Source organism: Gopherus evgoodei, chromosome 16, assembly GCF_007399415.2.
Source record: "Gopherus evgoodei ecotype Sinaloan lineage chromosome 16, rGopEvg1_v1.p, whole genome shotgun sequence".
Classification (NCBI taxonomy): Eukaryota; Metazoa; Chordata; order Testudines; family Testudinidae; genus Gopherus; species Gopherus evgoodei.
Window position 1 is genome coordinate 8410570 of NC_044337.1, and position 27971 is coordinate 8438540.

The following is a 27971-nucleotide window of genomic DNA, read 5'->3' on the forward strand; positions in this document are numbered from 1 at the left end:
TGAGGGAATCATAGTGCAAGCAGGGCATGGCAGCTTAGCCATCATGTCTGCACATTTCAAGGTATTGACAGAGCTGGTGGAGGCCTCACAGCATCCTTGCAGCTCTCCTAATGTGCGATGAGAACAAGGGACATTGCCGTCCCATGCTCTCAGCATCCATAAACCTCTCAGTGCCAGAAGCTGGGACTGGCCCACAGGAGGTGGATCACTCACTCATTGCCCTGTTCTGTTCATTCTCCCTGAAGCACCTGGCACCAACCACTATTGGAAGATGGGATATTGGTCTGGATGGGCCATTGGTCCGACCCAGCATGACCATTTTCAGGTTCTTCTGCCACAGCTGCATAGGGGAAACTTCCATAGCTCCTGGCTGCCTCACATTTCCAGGCATTGCTATTGTTGGGTTACAGTCAAAACAGACCATATCCTGCCTCTCCTGAACATCTGCAGGTTTCTATGCTCTCAGCGACCTCTGGATAATCAGAGTGGCCTGGTGGCCTTTTCCATCCCTTTATCACAAGGGAGCATGGTTAGTTTTGAAAGGTGGATACATGGAGGATGTTGGAAGTGATGGAAAAGTCTGCACCAGAGTACATCCAATCCCATCCAGGAACCTGTATACCATAGGCTTGCCTTTGCTTGCGCTGTCTCTTTAAGACATACCAGCCTTGCAAAGGTGCTTGGGTGGCTGATTCTGATCTCAGCAGCAATGGGGAGAATTGGAACAAATCAAGAATGGCCCCTTGGCTCACAATCAGGAGTTGGAAGCAAAGTAGCCTTTCCACTGGTGACTCCAAACTGAAGCTAAAGCTTGAATGAGAGATAGCGTGGTCTAGTGGGCAGGGCATGGACCGCACACCAGATTTTTAAAAGTACTAGTGAGATTTTCAAAAACACCTAGGCATCTACTTCCCATTGGAGTAAAGTGCCTAGATGCTTTTTAAAATCCTAGTCAATATCTATTTGCATCCTTAAGCACCTAAATACCATGAAAATGCTGGACCCTTAGATTCAGGACCCCTGGGATCTATTCTCAGTTCTGCGGCTGAGTTGCTGGGTGACCTTGGTCACTTCTCCTCGCTGTCTCTCTTGTTTCCCTTCCAACAACTGTCTGTCTTAGCTATTTAGGACTTTGGGGCAGGACTGTTTCTAACTATCTGTATGTACGCCCCAAGCACAATGGGGCCTCCCAGCCACTGTTGTAATATATAAGTAATAGCTAGCTGGGAAGGCTGGGTTCCCTGAAGCTCAGGGCTGTATCCAAAACACACAAGAGACCTTGTCTGAAAAACAAACAAATTTATTTCATTACAAAATAGGCATTTATTTAATTACAAAATACTGTCAAATGGCTCTGCTAGTTCATTAGAAAACAGGGAGATGCTGAAAAATGTAACCGTCACTTCTTGTTATTGCAGTTCCTAGAATTAAATACACACACGCACTTCTTGTGTTCTCCCAGCAAGGATGCATTAATCACAGTGTCCTGGTTTCAAGAGCTCAGGGGCTCTTGGCCACAGTACAACCAGCTTCGTGATAAGAAAACAAGTACATGTGCAAAATTCAAAGCTGTGCGTGCAATTCCTTTATAAGTCAATGGCACTGCACCCTTAAAAACCAGGCCTGAATTTGGTCCTCAAATGGAAACCTCTTCTTGCAGTCTTTTTTTAAAAAAAAAACAAAACAAAAAAACAAAAAAACACCTCACACAGAACAACTTCAAACTAAGCAAAACTTTCACATTTCAATGAGAACTGTTCAGTGAGATGGGGCCTCTCGTTATCCCTTACTATATAGCCGAGATTGTTGTCAGTGGGTTCTGCTGTCTGTATGGACAGAGGTTCTCACACAAACACACTTTTAAGAGGTTAATCTTAAGAGACTGCCCCCAAAATATCCCCCACTGAACACAGTTCAGTTCTGCCCTCCATCTTTATTAGCAGACCAGCTGTTAAGCTACTCCCTTTTTTGTCAGCGGTTGTCTGAGATGAGTTTCACTAGACAAGCTCTGAAACTTTATGGATCAACCACAGCTTCCCCCTTGTTCCAGGACTGTGTGTGATGGGACATAATTTCAGTGGCTCTGTGAGGTCCCTGAAAGTGAGACCTGATAACTTGCCTTGTGCATTGAAAACAGCCACAACCTGATTATAATATTAAAAAAATGAAGCAATAAATAATTTTTAAATGGGGCACTTGGGGTAGGTCCTACATATAAACAAAGCCACAGGATCAATTCCAGAAACCCTTTACTTCATGATTTTTCTCAGATTAACCCTCTCCCCCAAGAATGTTCCGATTGAAGTCAATGGGAGTTGGGTCTTCAGCAGGGATTCTGAGATATGGCCTGATAGATGGTTTGTGTGCACAGTTACATTTGTGCCAGGTGAAGAGTGTGTCATGGAGAGAGGTACAGACCCTAAGCAGAGATGGGGAAAGATGAGGTTATTACCTCTCACAGAGGCTAAAATGGTGACTCTTTCCATACACCATAACCCACAGGCTAAAGCCTGGGTCAAGATTTGGAAAAACAAACTAGTGCTTAGGAGTACCTTAAGTTTGGGATGTCCAGCTTGAGCCATCTGAAAGGGGGCTGATTTTTGGAGGTGCTGATAACCTGCCCTCTGACATTCAGCCGTCTTTGAAGGGTCTCAAGTTGGGCACCAAAAATCACTAGTCACTGTTGAAAACCTAGTCTGCACACAAGCCTGCACTGGTTTGACTAAAGGTGTGATTTTAAACCAAGGCAAGAGTGTGCACGTGTACACACCCACTCTTCTAATTGGGTTACAACTTATTGTGATTTACCTTGCACCTCTAATTTACCAGCACAAGCCTGGTTCAAAATCAATGAGTGTCCACATAGTGATTTAGTTTTATCTAAAGGGGGTTCCAAAGAGGATGGAACTCGGCTGTTCTCAGATGACAGAACAAGGAGTAATGGTCTCAAGTTGCAGTGGGGCAGGTCTAGCTTGGATATTAGGAAACACTATTTAACGAGGAGGGTGGGGAAGCACTGGAATGGGTTACCTAGGGAGGTGGTGGAATCTCCTTCCTTAGAGGTTTTTAAGGTCTGGCTTGACAAAGCCTTGGCTGGGGTGATTTAGTTGGGGATTGGTCCTGCTTTGAGCAGGGGGTTGGACTAGATACCTCCTGAGGTCCCTTCCAACCCTGATGTTCTATGATTCCACGGTATTAAACCAGTGCAACATCTGTGTGCGGACAAGCCTCAAGTGACCTTAACTCCCACGCCCAGGCTCCATTCCTGGCTTTAGATGGCACTTGAGGGCCAGACAGTTCAGTGTTTAAAGTGATGGTTGAACTCTCCCTACACTGCTGATTTGGAAACTAGAGTAAGTACCACTCTTGCTGGGAGAGTTTGAATGACCCATTCAAGAAACAGTCACCCAAGCTGGAATAAGGACAAGGCCCTGCTAGAACAGTCTTTGAGAGTTAAATCTAGTCTGTGGGCAGATTGACAGCCAGCTCCCTTTTCAATTTGACAGCACAACGTACCATAGGGAGCAACGTCACAATGTACCTTCCCTTCAGAGACTTCCTCCTCTGTCCAAGCATGTGCTTTGATCCATGCTAGCTTGCAATAGGATACAGCCTCAACAGTACCTGTGCTATATTCTCCTTCTGCAAAGCCCTAATCAAATCCTATTACCAGATCAGCAACTGGCTGCTACTGCACGGTAGAGGGAGCCTGTTTCTACCTTTTCCAAGGAGGCTTGATTGGTTGGGTGACCCTCTGACCCAGCCCCTGTACTCATGCACCATTTGCACAGACAAGGACCATTATAGGCTGGAGAGGAATTTGCTCACCACCTCTCACAGATTGGAAAGCACACACACAGTGGGAACAGTTTTTAAAAAAACAATAAATTACACGTAAAAAGTGAAATGCCTTAAGGATTATGTTGAAAAAATAATATATATATCTATATACACACACATACACATACACACACACAACTAAAACCTGAAGAGAGAGTGATTAAGCCACTCGCCAGCTACCACAATGAGAAATGTTCCATTAAAAATATCAACGTGCAAACAGGTGCTTCTTCAAGGTGATCAAACAGCTTGATATGAGCCAAACCCTAAATCTAAGCTGGCAGAAAGATCTGAGGTTTAAAGGGACAGTGTCTAATTTCGGCTCAAACTTTTTTTTTTTAAAAGAGGGGATTTACAAACCTAGATGACAATCCTGAAATCAGATAATAGATAGCTAGAGATAGATAGAGAGATGGTTATGATGGGAATGGACGGACAGACAGATGGACAGAAAGACAGTCTCTTACACCCATGCAAAAACCTTACTGATGTCAATAGAGTGGCTGAAATTTTTCCATTCGAATCTTTATTCCAATGAAAAAATCACCCCCCTACAAAAGTGACCATTTCTGAAGATGTGTGGTTGTTGCAATTTTCCCACTTTTGAACAAAATTTTTTTTTTGCTTACAATTTTTCAATTATTGATCCCTCTAGCGCTTGTTTTCTTTTTGCCTTCCGCCTCTGCTTCTTCAGTGGCAACACAGAAAGAAGGAGAAAGAAAGGGGGGAGAACCAAAAACTGAAATATTTCCGGCTGTAGATTTTTTCCAGTGAAAAGTGGGAACATGTTGACATTTTTCACGAAAAAATGTAGAGAAAATGAACACTTGCATGACACGCACTCACATATTTTTCTACCAGCTCTTGTCAAGCGGGGGTGGGAGAAGGGGGCTGCACCCTAGTGGATCTGGTTGCAGGTTTGGGTCTTTATCTCCATAGAAATGGTTGTGAGAGTTCAAAATAAGTGCCAATGAAAACAAGGTTAAAATAAAAACTAATGCAGTATTGGCCAGCTCCCGGACCAGCAGCACTTGGCTAGCCCGGGAGAATCAGTGCGGGGACCTAACTGCGCGGCTGACCTTCAAGAGGTGCTGAGCTCCTGTGACTTCTCTCAAATTCAAGGAGAAGCAAGAGTGCTCAATGCCTCTCAGGATCAGGCCTTAGAAACAGAAATGAAACTGACCGTTTGTGCTTCCTCTGCCCCGCCCCCAGCAAAGCCAGAAAGGGCAGACAGGGAGGGAGGAGGAGAGATGATAGAGAAAGAGAAAGAGGAGAAGGTGAACAATCCTCTTGAATCCCCAGCCAAGCTGAGTTCCAGACTGCGGAAGCAAAGCCCTTTCGATTCTCCTGTCACCTCCGATGCCAACATAACATCAGCAACAACAGCCAGAACAACAATAAAATTCCAGATAAACACCTGATCAGACTCCTTTGCGATGAACATAGACATACAGAGATCTGTATCCCATCCATCACAAGCACTCTGCGGTAACCTTTGCTGCAAAGGCAACTCCACGCTTATTCTGATAGGTCCTACACAAAACAAGAGCGATGCTAGAAAAGACTCGGCTTGTAAACAGAGCTTGTCCCAGCTGGGCTGTGCCATAGCAGCCCTATGAGGTGATGTCCTGGGACAGAGCCACGTGGAAATGGATTGATTTAGCAACGCAAGGTGGGGTAAGGCCCTAGTGGGAATTTCTGCAAGGGCTAGGGGAGGGAACTCACAGTGCGATGGTAAGCCATTGGCCAGGGTCCATCTCCAAGCTGGCCAATGGGGAGAAGGGGAAGAGGAGTTAAAACGTTACTTAAAAGTGGAGTGCTCTCTAGAGACGAGGCCGGGCGGATTCTAAAGTGCGGGTCTCAGGCCCCTGGGAGGCCGGGGCAGCTCTCTGTCTAGTCACGTGTCCCGAGGTTTTCACTGTCTTCCTTCATCTTCAAATTCGATCCTTCAAGAAAACCAACAACCACCGAAAGCTACTGGCCAAGCGGAGAGGGGCAGCTGAGATCCGCAGTGCAACCGCAGCTCTGGTCCTGCTGAGCAGAGAGGCTTGAGGCTTAAGGCAACTGTAACATGCGGGCTGAGCGGACTCTGGAGAAGGGTGGAGAGACTCTGCAGGCTCAGCTTCCAACATGGATCCCATGTGGAGACTCCAGTATGTCACAGGCTCCTCAGGTGCCAGAGGATAGCTCTGCAGCCCCACGGGAAGCTGAGGGTCAGTCTAGTCATTCTTTGGCAAATCAGTTCCCCAGATGTTTGCTGGGGGCTTATCTCCAGATGTTAAGAGAAGCTCAGTCTGCCGGCTCAAACTGTCCCCATCAGGCCCCAGAGGAAGCCGCCCCCAGGTTCTGTCAGAAGAGGCAGGATCCTCTCAGGCGCCTGGCCTTGCTCAGTTCAGAGGTCAGCGACCTGTTCATTTGCTTGGTGGTGAGCTTCATGCTCTTGGCGGCTTCCACGGCCCAGTTCAGGGACCAGTTGAGGTCCTCTAGGTCATCGAAGTCAAGCATCAGGGAGTGGTGGCGACTATGGGCTTGCTGCCGGGCGACCCTGGGCTTCAGCTCTGCCACTCTGTACTGGTTGGTGTAATGGGCAGGCAGGTCAGCTGGGCCGGGGACTGAGGTAGGTGCTGGTGGAGAACAGTAGCTGGAAAAAAACAATAACAAAGGCTAAATACAGTGCGCTGAGGGAGGACAAGCAAAACCCAGATCATCCCTGACAGACATTTGTCCAACCTGTTCTCTAAATGCTGGGGATTCCATAACCTGTTCCAGAGCTGAACTACCCTCAGTGTATATCTACACTACCCGCCGGATCGGCGGGTAGTGAGCGATCTATCAGGGATCGATTTATCGCGTGTAGTATAGATGCGATAAATTGATCCCGGAGCGCTCTCCCGTCGTCTGCTGAACTCCAGCTCGGTGAGAGGTAGAAGCAAAATCGACGGAGGAGCGGTGACCGTCGAACCCTTGCTGCAAGGAGGCGAAGTAAGTGATTCTAAGTCGATCTAAGATACGTCGACTTCAGCTACGCTATTCTCGTAGCTGAAGTTGTGTCTTAGATCGACCCCCCCAGTAGAGACCAGGCCTCAGAGTTAGAAAGTTTTGCCTAATATCTAACCTGAATCTTCCATGCTGGGAACTAAGTTGATTACTTGTTGTCCTACCCTCAGTGAACCTGGAGAACAATTGATCACTGTCATCTTTATAACAACTTTTTCCATATTGGAATGTTCATGCCCCTCCAGGGGCGGCTGTAGCTTTTTTGCTGCTCCAAGCACAGCAGTCAGGCAGCCTTCAGCAGCGCGCCTGCGGGAGGTCCCCGATCCAGCGGATTCGGCGGTGCGCCTGCGGGAGGTTCCCAGTCCCATGGATTCGGCAGCGCGCCTGCGGGAGGTCCGCTGGTTTCACGGCTTCAGCGTACCTGCCACCGAATTGCCGCCAAATCCGCGGGACCAGCTGACCTCACGCAGGAACGCCATCTAAGGCAGCCTGACTGCCGCCCTCACAGGTACCAGCAGGGTGCCCCCCGCGGCTTAGAGTGCTGGTGCCTGGAGCCGCTGCTGCTCGCTTCAATCTTCTCTTCTCTAGACTAAACGTGCCCCCTTTTGTAACCTTTCCTCAGAGGTCAGGTTTTCCAAACCCATCATTTCTGTTCTCTCTCCAGTTTGTCCACATCTTCCTTAAAGTGCGGTGCCTAAATCACTTAGGCTCGGCAACGCTGAGTGGAGCAATACCTGAATGGCTTTAAAAACCGGGGCCTAGGTGATCTGACCAAGGTCACACAGGCTATCTGTGGAAGAGCAGGGAACCAAAACCATTCTCCCGAGTCCCAACTTAGCGCCCTAACCACTGGACCATCTTTCCCCTCCACAGGCTCTGCTTTGGCCCTAGAGATCCTAGGCTGCCTCTCACGATCCCAGAAGGAAACTCTGAACATCCCTCCCCACAGTAATCCCACCCAACATGGCGTTGGTCGCTCTTACAGTACAGAGGGCGAGTAAGGCACCAGGGGCACTGTTGGGATGTAGTTGATAGCTGTGCCTGGAGGTGGGGCCGCCAGGTACCAGAGGCCAGGCTGCTGCTGCTGCTGCTGCTGTGGCTTCTCAGTCTTGTGACTGAGGCCGGAGCCTTGAGATGAGGTGCTCTCTGTGCCGCGGCCTGTTGCTGTGGAGAAGAACGACACACAGTAAGAGACACCCTGGTATTCGGCTTGAATGGACAGGAAACCCACGAGGCCACTTTCATCCCTGGTACTACGTCACTGACTCCAGGAGTGAGTTTGGCCTGAGGACAAAGAGAAGGCAGGAGATGCACCCCTCAATCTACTGGAATAACTCCCTGGGATGAATCACACCCGCAAGCTGCTGTGCTGGAAAACCCTGCCCTGGGATCTGCAACTGCAGCAAGTGTCAGGTCCTCTGCTGTCAGTGCTCCAGCCCTTACGGGGACGCCTCTGAGTTCTCCCAGACAGCACTGCATTCCCTCCCAGCCACTGCTGGGACTGCAGCAGCCATGAGAGACAGCCAGCACTCCAATTCCATTATCTATAGCAACTGCTGCTGGCTGAAGCTGGAACTCGTGTGGCTGGGAGCTTCTCTACTGCTATCCTCTGCAGACACTCCTTTTTGGAACGGCAGAGTTTTGAATTCAGCTTCAGTGTGGCCTTGGCCAGTAAGTCCCTCTGCTAGATGGGAACCATTCACCAGGGTCACTCCTCAGGCAGAGCAGCTCTTCATAGAACAGAAACATTCAAATAGAGCAAACTGGTCACCCACCCTGTGCTGCTTTGTCCCTGGTTTTAGAAAGAGGGGTGCTCCTAGTCCCGTTGCAGATTGGACAGTGCGTCTTCTTTGGAGTGCTATGCTGAGTGGGTCTCACGGTGTCCCCTGCGGATGCACTGCCTAAAAAACACAGAGGACAAACAGTGAGTAAAGTAATTAACTCCAGTAGAAGTACATAGGAGGTTTCAGGCTGTTTGGATTAAGGCAATCTGCAGAAAGTAAAAACTAAAAAAAAAAAAAAAGTTGATTGCAAAGAATGCTGGGTCACAACATGCACATAGAATCGTACACCTTTAGCTCAGCAGTGGGTTCCTACCAGCGACGGGACTGCGCCCTCAGCAGCTGGAGGGAAACAGCCTCGGATGTGCAAAAATTCAGGCAAATCACAACTTGCATGCAACGTACTCAAAATGCTGGGTGCTAAATGCAAGTTAATCTTTAGCCAAGTTAAACGGTTCAATACTGGTGGCTGCTAGTCCGGAAAATTGGTCATTTCTTTGCCTGTTGCTAGCATTGGGAAACAAGACGAACAAAGCAGGTTATAACACAGAGATTGCGAACGATAACAACTGGCTTTATCACAATGGGAAAACTGCAACATTGCAACAAAGACCTGAAAAATCCAAGGATTATGGCTGATCTGAACAGCTTCATCTTGGCTGGGGTGACCAGATGTCCTGTTTTTAAAGGCACAGTCCCATTTTTTGGGGCTTTTTCTTATATAGGCGCCTATTATCCCCCACCCCGTTCCGTTTTTTCACAGTTGCTGTCTGGTAACCCTAATCTTGGCAATGTCACCCATCTTGTCGATTATGTGGGGTGCTTCCATAATAATGAACAACATCCAGAGGGTCACATGTAACAAAGGAGAGAGCAAGTGACATACGTGCAACTGGGCTGAGTTAACAGTCCAGCAGTGTAGGATGCCACATGCTTTGATCTGTACTAGCCTGCTCTCCTGTGGTAGGGATACAGCCTCAAGAGTGCCTGTGCCAGTGCCTAACCCAATATCTGCAAATCTCAGAGTGGCTACTGGCCAGTCCTGCTTCTGCACAGTCAGTAGAGGGAGCCGACTCCCACCTTCTCCAATATGAACAAGGTCCCTCCACCCCGAGGTTGGCTCTAAGACCCTCTCACCACGCTCAGAGCACATTCCACCCAAAACACATCTGCATGTTAGTGGGGCATGATCTCTGCATCTCTCTCATCAGGGTGGTATGAGGCTTTGTTATTTCATTGGTTCAGGCCTTAAGTAACTAACGGTTCCATTAGCGGGTATTTGCGAAGCCCTCAGAAATCTCAGGGAGCAGACGCTAGTGAAGTGCAAAAGCTTGTTATTTTACAGGTTGTAAATACTAAGCAAAGCAGCTCGGAGGTGTGATTCCTTGGGGTCTGGCCCAAGATGAGCAGATGGGATATTTACCAGCTTGTGTCCTCGTCCCTTGGCAATGGAGGCAGGAAGTGGGGCCCGTGTCTTCCCTCCGTTCTGGGGACACAGGGGCCGATAAGTGGTAGCGCATCCCTACAAAATGCAACAAGGGCTGGCTCAGCACCCTTCACAGAGGGCACCCAGCTGGAAAGAGGGAGAGGGGGGGACTGAGCTGTGGCACTCACATGGCTGGGAGAGGAAGATCCCTCCTGCCTGGTAAGCACAACATCAAGTCAGTGTGTGCATGGGGCAGAGAGCGGAGATCCAGTTTAAGAACACAGGGTGGCCCATGGTGTTACAAGAGAGGCGGCACCAAGGCAGAGCAGGGCCTGGTTTGCGCTCACCCACCTGTGTAATGGCCCTTGAATGTCAACGTCCTCGGAGGGCTCTGCCTGGAGGAGAAGCTTGTCCTGGGCTTCCCATCCCGAGCCCGTGGTGGGGAGCAGTCCGACTCCGAAGCTGCAGAACACCGAGAACACCCGATTAGACTGTCAGTCACGTCTGCTAGACACCTCGCTGGTGAGTTTCTAACCAGCGAGTGCATTGCCTGCGTGCTGGGGTGCTGCTCTGTGAGCCTGTTGTCTAGGCACTATGGGACAGCTGACTCTCCCAGCACGCACTGGTACAAGAGTTATTAGGGGGCGGGGTAGGTGTGGTGCAGTGGTGCGAACCCGACTCCAGTGTGTGTTGTCATGACTAGGTCAGAGGAGAGAGTCGCAGGCGGGTCACATAACCACAGTTGCACTTGTAGCAACCACCGGCCCTCATGTGAATGGAACACCACAGGATCTTGGGTAATGACCGTGAAGAGCTGGGCACAAGCTGGGGAGTTTGACTCCAGGTCCAGACTCCAGCTTTCCGAAAGGTCAGGAGGGCTGGATCTGGGCGTGAACCTGCCTGTCACGAATGTTCCCAGGGTGCTGGTATCAGTGCCCACGTATGTGCACCACAGAGTGCCCGTTCTCACCTCCTGCACGCATAGGAGGGGCACCTGAAAATCCCTTTTAGGAGGGGGAATTCAAAGAAGAGTAGAAGGAAAAGCAGATCCTGCTGCCTCTGCAGTCTGCTGCCCCCGAGTAATTGTTCCTGGATCTGGGTTAATCCCAGAGGGGGTAGGTGCCAATGGCTCTACTTACTTAGGTCTCGTTCAGGCCCATCCCGAGGGAGCGATGCCGACCTCACCCGCCTCGCTGGCTTGATCACTGGAGCCGGCTCCCCGAACTCGCCTGGGCTCCTCTCTGCGGATTCACTGGGAAAGGGACAGACACAGTGAAGTCGAGGGCTCTGCACCCCGGGTCTGGGTGCAGGGGGTTTTAACCACCCCCTCCACCCGGCACTGGGGGAGCTGTGCTTGCACGGAGTGACAGTCACCGCCTCTGCTTGAAGCATGGAGAGGACAAGCTGCCACGTGCTTAGCAGCCTGCAAATGGGGTCTGTGGGGAGACTGGCAGGACTGCTGGGAGGATTCAGGGTGCTAACGCAATCATCTCCCATCCTCCGCGGCCCTGGCTGCCCATGTGGCTCTGCACGTGGGTGAAGTGAGCCTGGCCCATGCCTAGGATCCAGGGGAAGCTTGTCAGTCTCCCAGAAAGCTGCATGGGAAAAAAGCCCACCCCCCACCTGGCCCCCGCCAGAGCTACTGGCCCTTCACCGTGCGATAAAGGGCCCAATTCTGTCAGCATTACACTAACCTAACTCCCACAGGACCTATACGACACCTGTGTCCCCAAAAGCGCCAGCCGAGGCTGGGACCCCACTGTGCTGTCTCACACCTGGCGTTCCATACTGCTCACTTCCACCTGCCTGGCACTACTTCCTCTCCAACCTGTCACACTCCTTCACCACTGCTGGAGCAAGAGCCTTCTCCTCACTCAGCTGCCACCGGCTGGAACAGCCTCCCTGTAACCTTTGCAAGGCTCAGCAGAAAACAGGACAGTTCCACAGGGGGGTAGAAATCTCCCTGGGCACCAGAGAGAACCAGAGAAGGAGGCGGCTGTCGGCCAGCCTGTGTCACTGAACTCCCGTTGGCAGAGTTTGCAGGAAAGGCACAGTAGGCAACAAGGCCACGTTGTGCTGCACACTGGCACCTACCCAAAGGGGGCTGAGTTCCGGACTGAGGGGCCGTTCCCCACAGGCTGCCTCCTGCTCCTAGCAGTGCGTGGGGATGACTTTCCCTCTGGGTAGCTGCGGGATCGGTGCAAACTCTCCTCCAGCCGCTGCCGAAGCCGCGAGACCTCGTCCTGCAGAGCCCGGATAGCCTGGCTGGGATGGGAAGGGGAATAAAGGATTAACAAGTGCCAGTTAGAAGAAAAATGTCCAATCCAGAAGGAAAATGGGGTACACTCCATTCTTTCTGCCTGTTTGAAATCACATGGCCAGTCCCATCTCCGCTCCTCCCGACTGTCTGACACCAGACATCCTCAGATCCTTGCAGAAGGGACACCATTGCTCATCCCCCGGAGACCCGAGCGTTAATAGTAACTACGTCTATAGGCATGTCTACCAAGAGGTGTGACTGCAGCACGTATAGACACACCGGAGCTAGCTTTAACCTAGATCAAAGCTAGCTTGGGTAACGATAGCAGCAAAGCAGTGGCAGCATGGACTAGCCCCACCCACCCAGGACCTGGGGTAAATACTCAAGCAGCTGACATGGCTTCACAGCTATTGGCACCCAAGCTAGCTGGTGCCCCTGTAAAATGCCATAGGTGCCAAAGGCGATACTGGACATGGTAAAGGCAGGCCACAATCAAATAAGCCGGCAGACAGTTACAGCCTATAGGGGCATGGGATTGCCCTTGCAAAGGAACTCTGGAAAGGTGGAGAAACCATGAGGGGTCAACAGCATTTGCTAGGAGATGGAACTCCAAACTTAAACCTGCATCCATGTGTGTCGCTCTCCTTGTTACAATTCTGCCCCAGTACGCGCATGGCTTGTGTGGATGAGAGAGTGGGACAGGAACTGCGCACACATTTCCCACTAGAATCTAATCACAGTGCAGCTGGATTCAGCAACGCAACTCCGATCTGAAGCGCTGGACCTGCCTATGCCAGGGGATGTGCATGCTGGAGTCATGGAGATCAGCCACATTCTTCTCAGGTCTGTGGAGAGGTTTTGCTACCTAAGCAGCACGCTGTCACAGAATGCCATAATTGAGGATGGGATTCCCCATTGCACAGCCCATGCCAGCTCTGCATTGGGAATGCCGTCACACTGCCTCTGGAACGATAGGGCTGTCAAGGGAAGCACCAAGCTAAATAACTATCGAGCAGTCACGCTTACGACGCTTATCCAAGGCCGGATTTTATAGCCAGCTAAAGCAAAGCACTGTTCTCCTGGTGACCAGTACAAATGATATAAGGACACACTGAAGTCAAACTCGGAAGCCTGTCAGGTTGACCCCAGCCATTGGAAAGCAACAGCCCACAGCACAGCAAGGTGGCAGCAGATTTGTCCTGTCACTGTTAACTGTTTTGTAGCAAGATGAAGCCTGCAATGGTTATGGACAATCTTGTCTGTCCCACATGTAACTGTGTTGTGGTTCTCGCATTGGTCTGACCTCATGTATCCGTAGTCACCTTTAGTGTTGGCTGAATCTTCATATGTCAACATTGACATGAGACTTCATCAGCATCAGACGTACCCTAGAAGGTACTTTCAGGATGCACCAACAGCGGCAGCGGCCGCACCCAAGTTGTCTCCCTTCAGAGGCTTCTGCTGTCTGACTACAGGGCAAGCTAACTGCCACAGCTGCATTGTCACTACGTGACCCAGCGTGGTGGCCCAATCCGAATAAGCCCCGTCTTCCACTTCAGAGGCTCCCAAGGCATTTCACAGCGGGAGTAACTGACATGCAGCCATCCCTGGTGCAGGACAAGACATGAAGAAGACTCTTGTATTCAACTGACACCATGGGGGAATTTATGGAAGCAGAAAGTACCTGGCTACTCTGGAAATGAGCCAGGAGATGGGTTAACGCGCCTCCTCCTGTGGAAAGAGCCATGGGGCCTAATTGTTCAGAAGTGCTAAGTACCCACAACCCCAGCTGAAGTCAATTGGAGCTCTGGGAGCTCAATCGCCACCGGCAATTAGGCCTCGTGGAAGCTTCAATGACCACGAATGGTCAGGAGAAGGATGTGGTGGGTCTCGGGCCAGCTCTTGGGGAAGCAGCATCCACCTCACACTGACCCCAGTCAGCAGGAGAGGGCGAACACCCATGAAGAATGAGCACTGGAGATGGGCAGGACATTTTTGATGTAAGGACATTTTTCTAAAATGTGCTGCTTCATCGAAACCGAAATGTTTTGTGGCAACGGATCGGTTATGACGACGTTTCTGTCAGGAAATGAGAGAGGTGGACTCTTTCCAGGGCTGGCCTTAGAGGTGGGTGACCGGGGTAGCCTCTCTGAGTGTCAACGTTCAGGGACACCAAATCCCTGGGTTTTTTTGTTTTTTTTTTTTCAGTTGTTTAGCTTAGGCCTTTTGAGTGGGGGGAGGACTGAAAACAGCTTCCACCAAAGCACCCAGGGCCGTCTCTGACTCTCTCATGTGCCATGCTCCAATAGTGGGTTTCGGTGCCTGTTTTTGGATTGTGTGTGATGGGGCAGAGAAAGGGCACTCAGTAGCTCAGTGGTTAGGGCACTGGCTTGGGAGGTAGGAAATCCAGGATGATCTTGGACGAAAAACTCTACTTTGAATCAGCCAGAGCAGGGACTGCGCCCTAGTCACCAGGCTACCAATCCCCCTGGCCCTGCCTTGACACACCCCGCCCCGCACCATTCCAGCCCAGAGCTCAGGTTTCAATCCCAAACCAGGCACTTGGACACAAATCTGTTTTCACAAAAATGTTAGCGAGATTTCGGGTTCATTCCACTGGGGAAAAAAAACAAACATGCAAACGCTGATCGTTGCCAAGGCCAAATTGTTGCCCTCCATGAGCCCCCAGGGTTTGTCCTTTGGAGTGGGGAATGGACGATTGAGGCATGCTGGGAGGGGAGGGTGGGGGAAGCCTGCACTGCTGCCCAAGCAGAATCAGCTGTGCGGCTAGAGAGGGGACTTCCTTCCCCAGGGCTGTTCCCCAGCCCTTCCACTTGGGAAATAATGGAAAGTAGAGCAGGAGCAAGGGAGAGGAACAGGGTCTGTATTACTTTCAAGAGGACCATAGGGGAGAATGGGAAGGAGTGGAAATATGGGCTTTACACATGGAGCTTTTCTGAACGGCTGCAAAGATCTCAAGCCGTTAGGGATCACAGTGCCCAGCCAGATTCTCTGGACTCGAGTTGATTCAGTGCTGCTCCAGTGCTTGCCGGGAAATTTGATATTTTTGTCTATACATCCTATCTCAGCCCCTCTGACTAAATGCACAAGACAGGCAGCTGCAGAAGGAACGTTTAAACTGCCACGTTACTCTGCTGGCTACCATAGCAGCTGGGGGGAAAATATGCTTGCATTAATACTCACTGTGGTGGCATTTTCCAGACTGCCAGGCAATGTATGCTTAGGGGAAGCATGTGGCTTTCTTTTCAGGTCACCAAAGGGTTAACCACCTTCCTTTTCAGAGTGCCCATCCTGGGAACTAGAAAGTGCCCTTCTCCTTAAGGAACTGCGTCACCTAGTCTTTCTTGAGACGCCGTTAAGGGGTGTGGTTTTCAGACAATACTCCACACTCAACCACTGAAACTCAGGCCGGGCACTCAGATCACTAGTCCGTTTTGACAATCTTGGCCTGAAGGTTCCACAATGGAACGTGTCCTGTGAGCGGTGACAGGCGAACCTCAAATTACATGCAGGTTCAGGCTGGATACACTCTGGAAGCACGGAGCCTTCTCCAAATGAACCGGGCGTCTGGGTTCTGCAAAGGCAGGTATGAAATCTGCCGGGAACTGGCTGTCTCACCAGATAGCTGCAGGAGACACAGTGAGATCGATGCTTTCTCCTTCCTATTTGAACCCCATACAGCACAGCAGGGAGTGGGCTAGAAATACCAAAGAAGTTACCCAGACTAAGGCGACGCAAATTTGACTGGTCAATTCCACCCTACCCATAACCTTGGGTTCAAGGTTCATTGAAATCTGTGGCCACCTCAGGCCTCTCTCAGGTGTCACTAAGCTGCACATCACAATGTCTCTCAGATCTTCATGGCGACAGTGGGGCAAGGACTCGGATCTTCCTGCTCCAACAAGCACATGGCCCTGCCAGCTGAGCTGAAGGAGAATCTCCATCAGCACGATGGGATCTGAGACAAACCCGAGCAGTGCTGACTTCACCCAGTAGGAGGCAATGGGGCGCAGACACACACTGTCCACTTCATTACAGGACGCAGGACACCTACTTATGTCAGCTCAGCGTTCAGGGGTGGCCCTGTTATCCGTAATACACAGCACAAGCTGCTGCCCCTTAGCTAGGCAAACCCATAATCACCCTCAGGGAAATAAACACCAGGGTCCAGATCCGTAGCCAGTGTAAACCGGTGTCGCCCCACTGCAGTCAATAGGATGATGCTGATTTACGCCAGCTGAGAATCCAGCCACGTCAAATTAAAACAACAAGGAGAAAGATTTGGGAATTCACACTAGGTTTGCCAACCCACTGAAATAGTTTGCAAGGTTGTGGAAACCTCAGACTCCCCCAGGGGATTCTCGCCCCAAGCTGGGCAAAGGTTTGGCTCCAATCAGGGTCTAACCAGACAGAGAAGAGGGGGCAGGTTTCTTACTCTGTCATTCCCCTCCCTCCTCTCGTGAGTGACACGAGCGTTAACACTTTACCTGCCAGGTGGAAATGAGGCAGCCAGGCAGTGAGCAGAGGGACAGTGAGGTGAACCAGATCACAGTTTGCCCCAAGAGAGGCCAGTTCTCCTGGCTCTATCCCCCTAGCTATGGGAGGCACCTGCATTGAACTAAAAGCTTCCAGTCCAGCTGGCAGATGCTACAGGAGGGCAGTTCACAGCTCCACCCAACCACTCGGCTAGCGAGGAGGATGGGAACTCCTGACCCTGTCCCATCAATCCGCTCTTGCTACAGCCCATCCCTCGGGCAGCGACCGCAGAGGCTGCCCTGACTGTGCTGTGTAGCCAAGGACCGCTCCCCCTGGTTACTCACTCCTAGAAGAGCTGCCTCCAAAGACCACTTTGTCCCTGGTTTGCCCAGCAGGATCCGATCTGGCCCCACTCTGCATCCCAGTCCCAGTTGAGACATTTGCAAAACCTTTGACCAAGGAGCTAGTATCCACCTGCTAGAATGAGGCTCAGACCCGGCCTCGCTGTGGTCATGGTGAAATGAGTTGAATGGTCTCTGCCTTGACCCAGGGGGTGGCCTCCACGCTGAGGCCACACAAATCGGAGCGATACGCACATGGTGGAGAAGGCCAGGATTGGCGTTGTCATATCGAGTGTTTCTCCGCTTCCTCCCTCTGGCTAGCTGGCTCCAGCGACACCTCAGTACTGGTGAGGTGGCCTCCTGTGGCTTTGAGATCTCTCATCTCCACGAAGGAAGGGGAGCTGCCTCTGGATTCACTCCCATGAGAGAGATCTATTGTACCGAGGTTCCCAGCCTGCCCGTCCCAAGGCCTGGTCCCTCTCAACACGTCTGAGCCCAAAGAAACAAGTGAGAGGCCTTTCTAAAGCAGCATGCGCTGGAACCATTTCATCAGCCCAATATAAACCAGTCCTAGAGCAGGGTGGAGACTGGAGATAAGGATCTCGCCTGGGGTGGGCACTTTAAGACGCGGAGTGCTTGTATCTATCTCCCCAGGGGCTTTAGAAATGTCACTAGTCCTCCATGCACAGAAACCAGTGCCGTTTCCTCCCGGCCCCACCCCTGCCACACTCGTGTTGGAGAGAGGCAGCATCCTAGCAACGCTCTCAGAAATGTTTGCTGACATTATACAAGGAGAGGGCACAGAACAGGCAGAACACCCCAGCCTCCCGGACCTCCCCTGCTCAGAGAAAGCAGATAAACAAGCCCCCACCTCCTATGCTCAGGGGCTGCTTGGCTCACTGGGAGATAACGATGCCCCAGGGAAATCTAATAACAGTGCTGGATACAAAGCCCTTTCATAGAATCATAGAATATCAGGGTTGGAAGGGACCTCAGGAGGTATCTAGTCCAACCCTCTGTTCAAAGCAGGACCAATCCCCAACTAAATCATCCCAGCCAGGGCTTTGTCAAGCCTGACCTTAAAAACCTCTAAGGAAGGAGATTCCACCACCTCCCTAGGTAACCCATTCCAGTGCTTCACCACTCTGAGTGAAAAAGTTTTTCCTAATATCCAACCTAAACCTCCCCCACTGCAATTTGAGACCATTACTCGATATTTCCCAAGAGGACAGCTCCAGGGACTGCAGTCAGGAATGGCCCAGCGTTGACACCATGACAGAGAGCCCAGGGTGTGACTTAGTGTCACCTCTTTCCATTGGGAGATCGATTCAGGGGTCTTACAGCCTTGGACTGCACCGCAGCAGCCCAGCTCAGAGATGGAGCTGCCACCGAGGAGGCTGGTCACGACGATGGAGAAATGCTGCAAAGATTCATACGCAGCCAAAGGTGCTGCTGGTCTCACCCCAGCAGCAGATGCTGGTGCCCCAAAGGGCCGGGGAAAGCGGCTGCTGTTGCTGACGCAGCCCTGCCCCAAGCCGAGTTCACACTCACTCTCGTTCCACGCGGGAGCCCAGGAGGCCGTGGTGAGCCCGGCCTGGGGAAAGCGATGTGGTGGTGGAGCTGGGTGGGCATCTAGTTTTGCTGGGACGGTGATCAGAAGCGCCGGCCCTGCTGTGCTGCTCTGCCTCGGAGTCTGTGCGAGCTGGGGACATAAGGAGACAGGACCAGATGTTAAAATGGCCGAGACCTTTGGGTGCCTCAGTTTATTTCACCGCCTGACCCTAGACAGCTTCCCTCCCTGCTAAGGTGGCTCTGGGTGGGAGAAGATTCAGTCTCCATGGTCCAGTCAGTCCTTGACCTCTCTGCCAACAAATACGCTGTGGACCCTTGCTCACTGGACTGAGACTTATCCAAACTCATTCCACCCAGGCCACTGAATAGCCAGGTTAGTCACTAGCAGTTTGAGCGGCATTCAAACCAGCACTCAGGAAGTGAAAGGCTCCATTTCCCATCCCAGTCTCCAGAGCCACCCACTGTCAAAGGAATAGGACTGAGTGAGTCAACTGACTGGGTGATGGAGGCTCCCCGGTACATTACTGGTTTCCCTCCGAACCACGCGCCTGAGGAAAACAGGGCCACAGGCTGGATTTGTCTCCGGCCATAAACCAAAGGGAGGATTTATGATTCTGAGAGCCCTGAAATCTAGTCTGCCTGTGAGCAAACTTCAAGCCAAACCACAGAACCTATGTCCAAAGGCTATGGGTATGAGGGGGAGAGAGACATCTGGGTGATGGGAATTGAGGGTGAGGAGAGGTCATTGGCTGGTACAGCCTTAATTTGGGGGACCAATACAGCTCCCCCAAGCTATGCAGAACTGGATAGTCTCTGTGGGCTTTTCTCATGTCTCTCTCCCTGGTTGTGTGAGCCCCACCATCCTCTTTTGACGGGAATGACTAGCACTGGTCCAAATCTTTTAGATCAAAAATGAAAATTTGGGTGGAAGAGTTTCATTTTGGGCCACGTTTTCCCAGTTTTCTATTGAAACACCAATTCCCCCCAAATTTTGGTTTTCAAAACACGGTTTTTTAAACTAAAAATAATTTTTGAAAATCACGAGAAAGGTAGGGGAAAAAAATGGAAAATATTCTAAAAAAAAATGATATTTTTTGTTTGTATCAGTGGCAGCTCCTCTCACTGTAGGAAGACAGGAGGAGAACTCTGCCCCCCACAGGAAACAATGTGTGTCTCATGCTGGAGGTGCCCAGGCACCGATGGGCACTTTCTACTCACTCATGTCTGTGTCTGGTCCCACCTCACTGGTGATGCTGTTTGTCCACTGGGGAGGGGAGCTGGTTTGGGAGGGGCTGCCCCGGGGCAGGCTGTGTCTCCGGGCACTGCCTCCGGGGGGCGCCTGGCTGGCGGAGGTGTACGTGCCCAGCAGTTCCTTTTCCGACGGCAGGGGGGCTGCCTCTTTCCGCAGGGAAGTGCGAAGAGCAGCAGGGCTGGATGTGGGGCCAGATCTTCCCAGCATGCCGGGGGTCCTGGGAACAAGGCAAACACACAGGCCTCACTGAGGGAGTCTATCACCAACCCGGCTGCTACTGTGCTTCAGCCAGCTGGCTGCTTTCCTCTGGTCTCTTCTTTCAGAAGTCTTTCCTGGCACCCCTATCCCAGCCGCTGCTCAGCCCACGCCTTCTGTAACTACCCTTCCCTGTTCACTAATCACCCTCTTTGCCATTCCACGTGCTCCAGATTCCCTCGCCCCATTCACCGCTCACCCCATGCATGTCACTTCCTCATGCTCCTCTCTCCCAGTCTGATCATCTGCTCTAGTCCCTCCCCTCTTCTCTCACCCCCATTCACCAATCACCAACCCCCACTGGGCCCCATACACTTAGCCTCCTTCCCATCACATCACACATTCCTTCAGCCCTGGACCCTTGTTATCAACCCCCCAGGGCAGGAGAGGGGACGAGGGCAGGTCATAGGAGCTGGAGCGGGGAGAAGAGAGACAAGGGTCCATACGCAGTGTGAGAGGGACGATGCTCCGGGGTGCGCGTCAGCGGGGACACCCTGCTGGCCTCTGACCCCACAAACCCGCTGTCTGTCTCTGGAGACACGATGCGTTGATCCTGCAACAAAGGGAACCTTGATCCAGTTCAGATCAACACAAGGGATGCTGGCCATGTGACCAGGCAGAGCTGGTCTGTAGCTGGAGGGGAGAGCATCAAGTACAAGCATACTGGTGGATGGTGCTGATCAGTCAGTAAGTGGTGTTCCTCCCTCACAATCAGCACCGAACAAATGCCTCAGCATGGTGTTAGGAGGTGATACATTGCTGGAGCCATTGTCTTTTATGGGAGGAAGAAGACTGAAGTTCTGAAGCACATGGTCATTAAACTAAACCCCATGGTCCATTCTGCAGGAATCAGGGTGTTACCTCCAGAGGCAACAGGCCATATTCCATGTTGGAGAATTGCATTCTGCCCTGGCAAACTCTCCTGAAGCTTTAAACGTGGACATGATCCTTCCCTTCCTTTCTAAGAACCTGCTGGGTGGTGTTCCAGTGTGCTGTTACACAGCTGCAGTGGACCACACACCAGAGAGGGCTGCATTTCAGCAGCTGAGAAGGCAATTTCTGTATACACAGGGTCTTATTTTCAGAAATAGCTTCTGGATCTGTGCCCCAAATTTAGTGACCCCCAGTAGGTGGGAGTCCTGCCCTCCATTTCACCCTCCTGGGCGCTTACCTCGGATCGTAAGGATTTTGCCTGACGGAAAGGCTTCTGCGGAAGGTGCTCAGAAATGGCGCTGCCCACCATGCTGGCCATGCTGCTCTGGCGGGATAGTGTCTCCTGCTGCCCCCCGAAGGATGGCTTGGGGATTGCATCCTGGGACCTGGCTTTAATAGCCATGTTCCAAGGGAGGGACTCCTCGCCCTGGACAGAGGACAAGCGATTGCTCTTCCTGACCAGCTGACAGCGTTCCCTTGGCTGCAGGGTGTGCGACCTCCTCTCTGGGGGCTGCCTGTTGGGGTGAGAAAGCAACACCAGTCAGAACCCTCCATCAAGACGAGGCAGTGCCCCCTTGTCATAGCTCTGCTGCTATCTGGTCTCCCAGTCCCTGCAGCACCACCAGGTCAAGGTGCACAGCCGCCCGCCATCCCATTGTTCCTGCCAGTAGTGGCTCAGGGAGCTTTTGGGGAGCAGTGAACCTACAAGGCACAATTTGCCTGCACCTGCTCCCACTGGAACCAGTGGCGATGCCCCCATTGTTGCTGTCAACACAGTTCAGTGGGAGCAGAGTCAGGTCCACCAGGTGCCCAGCTAGTCAGGTGTCTACTTCCACGCCCAAGGCTGCACCGTGAAAGCTGGGTGGAGAAAGGGCCGTCCGGTTCCCAGAGGATTTCCAGAGTTGAAATCTGGGTCAGTTACGAATTGAAATGAAAATCAGAGTGCTCCACAAACGGATGGGAGACCTGGCCCCTGGGCACTACTCCTGTGGGCTGTTCCTGGGAGCCCCAGTTCCAGGGGGATCTGGCTGGAGGGCTGACCCCAAGGACTTGGAAGCCCTAGGGGCCGGGCAGGCAGGTTGCTGAGGAGCTGGGTGGGCATGCAGGCAGGAAACCAGACAGGATTTCATTTCTCACACACACACACACACACACACACACACACACACACACACACACACACACACACACACACACACACACACACACACACTTCTCTCGACAGACTGGGCTGTTGGAACTTTGTTGGCATCGCAACCGTCTCTGCAAAACATTTTGATTTCCAGGAACCAGCAAAGTCAGACAAAAAGGTGTTTCCTAGGAACCTCTCTGACCAGCCCTACGCAGCACTCTGCTGAGAGTCTGGACCCGATGAGGAAAAGCACCGTAAATCACAGGCCCCAGGGCCTACATGTGTGTATTGCAAGGATGCGGGGAGTCAGCAACCGGATGGGTGGATATATACCTTAGTTTGTGAGTTTATTCAGGGTAAGAACGGCATCTTCCTTTACATGTGTACAGCTCCTAGCACAGTTTGGGCTTTTACTGTGGTCTCTGAGTGCCTTACAGACATGATACAAGTAAACAGCCAGAGCCTCAGTTTCTTTGTTCTCTCCTAGTCAGTTGAATGTGTTCAAGTTTGCATGCTCAGTTTTATTCCCCCCTTTCCACCCCCATTTCTTTCTCCTCTTGGCCTTGCCCTCCTTCTTCTCATTATTTACTCTGCAATGGGCTTGCCCCTGGGGGACAGAGTCCTCTTCGCTTCCACAGCCAGCTTCCCCTCCAAAGCGGGATAAGAAATAGCTGAAGGCTCCTTTGTTCTGCTTGTGACTTGGAGCGACAGAGAAAGAAGGCGTCTTTGTGCGCCTGGTTTATTACATTTTATCTGAGTAAAGCGGAAGTGGGACTCAGTTCTTATTTAGGTCACCCCCAGACACACAGACAAAATACCCTGGTGAATGTAACACAGCAGAACAGTATGTAGCAGGGATCAGATTGAGCCCAAACTGTCCAATACACCATCCTAATACTGCCCTGCTGCTACTGTCAGTTTCTGCAACATTGACGACTTCATTAAAGAAAAAATGAAGGTGAAAAATTTCCAAAAGTGGCCATTGATTTTGGGAGCCGAACTCAAGAGCATCCACAGGCAATTCAGATTGTGAGCTACAATACAATCAGTAAGCAAGTCCATCTGAGCGCCTAAAATGCAAGCATTTTACAGAGGGTTTAAGAAAACTCCTGACTCTCCAAACCTGCAGAGTCAGTTTGTAGGATGGATGATTCAGGGGGATAAATTTTCGACATTACTTTTTCCCTTTTTATGCTTAAAGATCTTGCACGTTGTGAAGGCTATTTGTTTAAAATAAATCTATCTCCCCATGATATACTGAGGAATAACAACAACAAAGGGCTGATTTTCAGAGATCTCAGGAGAAGCACTAGATGAAGTGACAGGGAATTACAGGTGCCAGTCCCACACGGGGCCCTAGATAATTGAGACACACAGAATCAGTGGCCATCTCTGAAAATCTGGACCTGTCTAGCCATCATGGCTGCAAAGAAAACTTTTCAAATGTAACGTAATGCTGTGCAGCCTTCCTGAGAAACAACAGTCCCGGACATTCATGAACTACCCCATTCCCCTGTGTGTTACCTCTGAACCCTAACAATGGCAAGGCAAACACCAGTAATATGAACTATTTCACAGCTGATCAGTTTAGCAGAAACAAAGCTCTGCACTTTAGCCTTTGGGTTTCCAAATGACAGGGCATTTAAACAAAGAAATGAAAATACAACTGTTTTTAATAGACATTTACTTTTTAAACAACAAAAGATCTTTGTAATGATTTCCTCTCCCTTCTAACAGAACCTAAATTTTGGGCCTACAGTCAGTTGGCGCTGTCCCTTTAAACTAGTCTCTTGCCACTTCCCATCTCCCCCCAGTTAGTGCAGGATATTCACAGGGCATGTATTTTATGCTCCTGAATTACTTACAGCTGAGTGGTCACATGGATCCTCTCTTCCTTTAATGACAGCATCCCGTGAGGGCTCTCAGCCGTCCCAGTATCCTCTGCAGCAGGGCCATCCACTTCCTGTGGGGAGTTGTTCTCTTCCAGGCCCAGCTGTTCCATGCTCAGAGATTCAGGCAAGGACTTGAAGCTATTGTAGCTGGTGGTATGAAAGAGATTGAGTGTCTCTCCATCCAGCCAGAGGTCTCCTTCCTAGTGGCAGCAATACCTTGTTCTAGCACCCAGACCCAGTTAAAACACCAGGGGCACTCTGCACCTTAGGATGATGCGCCAGCTCCCATTTGATCTGGATTTACTGGCAGCAGCCAGTTTCGCAGGACAGGTTAGCAGCCGGGTACGTAAGCAAACAGGGCACTGGCAGCTCCGTCAGAGCAAGGGCTAGTACGGGCAAAAGCTCCTCCTTCACTGCTCTGCAAAGCACCTCAATCCAACCTAGCAGAGGCGCTAACGATTTTTGCAATGCAGATGTGGTTGCTCCTGCCAGGTTAGTATCATGTGCTGGTTTTTCCAGGGGACAAGATTGAAGCTGCTAAACTCATGACATGTGTGTCCATGGCCGGGTTGGACATAGGCCTCCAGAGATGGGAACCAATTGCCCTTTGTGCCATGAGAAGTCTATGCTTGAACTCTCGGCCTGAACAATATCAGTTTCCCCTTCCCAGTTACAAACACAGTGATGAGGCAAAATGCACCTTTCCTGCCGGGGTGGGCAGGGAAGCTATTCTCAATGCAGAGATCTATGATGTGTATTCAGAGCCCCTGACCTGCAGGCCCCTTTGTGTGAATGCCTCAGAGAGCTGACACTGGCAAAGAATTGATTTGCCTGAAGTCGAAACACATCCCCCTCGGGCACAAAATTGCTGTACTGCATGATCACTGCACGTCGGCCACTTGTGTTGCACAGGTGTTGGCTGTGGGAACGTAACATGGAGCGTGCATGTCCATTTCAACACGTCAGCATGCAAGCGTCTGGCTGGGTTAGCAGGGGCAACACTTACTGGTCCAGCAGGTTATCAAAGTCCTTCTCCACTTGAAGCTGCTTGTGCCGAAGGGGCTCGGGAAGCTCTTCTCTCTCCTCCTCCGTCTCGCCACTCGCAGAACTCACCTCTGCGTCCACTTGCATTTGGGCATGGGCATGCTTTGGAACAGGGGCCTAGGGGTCAGAAAGGGGTAAGGTCAGCCTCCAAACCAGAACACCTCTGCCAGTAAGGGACGCTGCAGGGAATGGTACCATATGCTGGCTGCAAAGGACCTCAGCAATTTTCTAGTTCAAGCCACAAATGGAAAGAATCTTGTCTACACCATGTCGGGGCAACTCAGCACTACGCCAGCTCCAGCCTCTTCCAGCAGGAGGCGCTGTAGGGAAGCGAGTGAGAGCTCAGGCTACGTGTGGGGATGGGGAGAGCTCACTGCTACTCCAGTTCTGGCCTGACCCCATAGGAGTCACTGAGGGAACTAGGCAGCAGCAGTGGCTGCGGGCAGGGCATCCCCGCTACTCCAGTCCCAGGATCTCTCTGTAGGAGGATCATTTGAAAGCACTTCCAGTATAGTTTTTAGTAGTGTCCTTGTCTGGGAAACCTCAGGCCACAGAAACAGAGCAGCATGGCGTTTACCTCAGGGTAGGGAGTGCGAAGGGCCGGGATCGGGGCTTGAACTGATGGTCTTGGGGAGGAGAGTGGCGGCTCCGAGACCAGGGCTGGCAAACAGCTGGGAGGCAAGGCCGGCTCAGAGCAACTTGTCGGGGAGGTCAGGCTCTGCAGCGCTCGGTCAATCCCATCCTTCAGCTCCTCCAAGCGCATTCCCAGGCGGAAAATCTCCCCTTCCACCGCTCTGAAACACACCAGGCCAGCAGCAGAGGGGTGAGGGCCTTCAAAACCATGTCCAGGTGGAAAGAAACATCCCACAGCTTAGAAAGGATGGATGGCCCAGCGGATAAGGCACCGGCATAGGACCCAGGCGCTCTGAGTTCAGGTCCCTGCTTTGTTACAGGCTGTTTGGCCCCATCCCCATCTGATAACAATCCTTCATTTGGCCTGCCTGTTTGGATTGCAAGTTCATGGCAGGGACTGTCTGTGGGTGCATGTACAGTGCCTAGCAGACTGGGCTTCTGCTCTGAGATGGGGCACTGGCAATAGAAATAAAATATCATAACTGCCCCACACTAGAATGCTCTGGGCCAGATTCTGAACCAGGTAAACCAGAAGCAGGGAAATGGCCAGACCAAAGGGCACAAACAGTGGCTAACAGCAGGTGCTTCAGCCTTAGGCTGGCTTCTCCCCCTTCCATGTTTTCACCCTATCTGATATACCTGCAGGTGCTGTTATTGTCCATGTCAGTGAACATCAGGACTAACTTCACTGGTGTGGGTGGGGTTACCCAGGATTTACACTGTTGTGGCTGAGATCAGATCTGGTCCACTCCCATCAGCTCTTAGAGCTCATCTGTCACCCAGGGTACACATGCGGCTCCAGGTCATTGTCTGCAGTGTCGGAGCATCCTTTTAAACATGTGAATAATGCGCCAGGAGAAATCAGCCAACAGAGTTGGCTGGTAAGGGACTGGAACGCAGCAGGCAGTAATTCACTGCTTAGGATTCACAGGCCTCATCCCTTCATTAACGTCCATAAGCATCAATCACGAAACACAGGTAGATTAGAATAAAATGGCATAATCTCAACAGGCCAGGCCAGTGCCACAAATGTGGCTGCATTAATCACACTGATGGGCTGCTCAAATAAACCCAGCTTTCCAACTCCACTCCCAGAGCCCCTCTCTGCCCAACCTACATTTTCTTTCTTGGGCTCTAACCCCCTCATTGCAGGGTCTGAGCACCTCATTTATCCTCACCCCCCCGGGGGCAGTGTTGTCATCTGCATTTTACAGACAGGAACAGAGAAACTAAGCAATTTGCCCAAGATCACAGGGTACCTCTAGCTAAGCCCAGAATTGAATGCCTGGTCTCCAGAGTCCCAAGCTGGCACTCTAACCACTGAGCCATGCTGCCTCTTCATATAAAGCATCATTTGAAGAGGACACTGTTAAAGGAACAAAGGCGGATGGAAAAAAAAAGCTACCTGTCTGGATCGAAGTCCCCAAGGGGCCGCGCTGCGCCTGGGCGCTGTTGCTGCAGGCGGTACTCTTCCCGGGCCTGCAGATATGCTCGCTCCAGAGCATCCTGTGCGTCCTTCAGCCTCGCAAATCCCTACGAGGGGGATAGCACATCAAAATGTGTGAGTCTGAGCTTTCACCCCGCCCCCCATGCTATGGAATCCTTATGCCAGATGACATGCCCAGGACGGCATCTGGCTAGGCGGTGAAGGTGGGATTTTGAAGTCCAGCCAGGCTGAACTGGGTCTGTGAATCCTGAGGTAACAAAACCAGGACCACGCACATGCAGCCATCACGAGTCCTCAGAGGAGATAAACCTGGGACCTTCAGGACCAGAAACATGAGCCTCTGTCAACTGAGCTAGAGGGTTACTCCATTAGTTATGCTCAAGTAGAAGGCTCTTATCCCCTTTGGGGCCAGCCGGAAGAGGAAACAAGATCACACACACCAAATCAACGTATTACAATGGTGCTAGGAACTGTATAGATATGCCCAGCACTGGCACCTCTGGCACAGGAGGACTAGGTAAGTACAGCATTGCTTAACAACCTCCTCCTGCTCCGCTGCCCTGTTTGCCTCCCAACTAGGGCTGGCTCCAGGGACCAGCGAAGGAAGCAGGGGCTTGGGGCGGCCAGTGGAAGGGGCGGCACATCCAGGTCTTTGGTGGCAATTCGGCG

General features: G+C 51.4%; 1 protein-coding gene across 3 annotated transcripts in view; it reads right to left on the reverse strand.

The window, feature by feature from the left end:
• Nucleotides 1-3133: 3133 nt before the first annotated feature.
• AKNA (AT-hook transcription factor) overlaps nt 3134-27971 on the reverse strand; it is a 75896-nt gene continuing 51058 nt past the window's right edge. For all 3 annotated transcript variants that reach the window (XM_030535589.1, XM_030535587.1, XM_030535588.1), the window contains exons 8-22: nt 27261-27388; nt 25800-26016; nt 25185-25339; nt 24152-24325; nt 21393-21669; nt 20668-20774; nt 19933-20183; nt 18694-18844; nt 12139-12309; nt 11184-11296; nt 10396-10506; nt 10042-10140; nt 8613-8738; nt 7821-8001; nt 3134-6481 (exon numbers count right to left, since the gene is read on the reverse strand). In XM_030535589.1, the coding sequence (XP_030391449.1) occupies nt 6190-6481; nt 7821-8001; nt 8613-8738; nt 10042-10140; nt 10396-10506; nt 11184-11296; nt 12139-12309; nt 18694-18844; nt 19933-20183; nt 20668-20774; nt 21393-21669; nt 24152-24325; nt 25185-25339; nt 25800-26016; nt 27261-27388 (2553 nt within the window). In that variant the 3' untranslated portion in view covers nt 3134-6189. The remainder of the gene's footprint in view (nt 6482-7820; nt 8002-8612; nt 8739-10041; nt 10141-10395; nt 10507-11183; nt 11297-12138; nt 12310-18693; nt 18845-19932; nt 20184-20667; nt 20775-21392; nt 21670-24151; nt 24326-25184; nt 25340-25799; nt 26017-27260; nt 27389-27971) is intronic.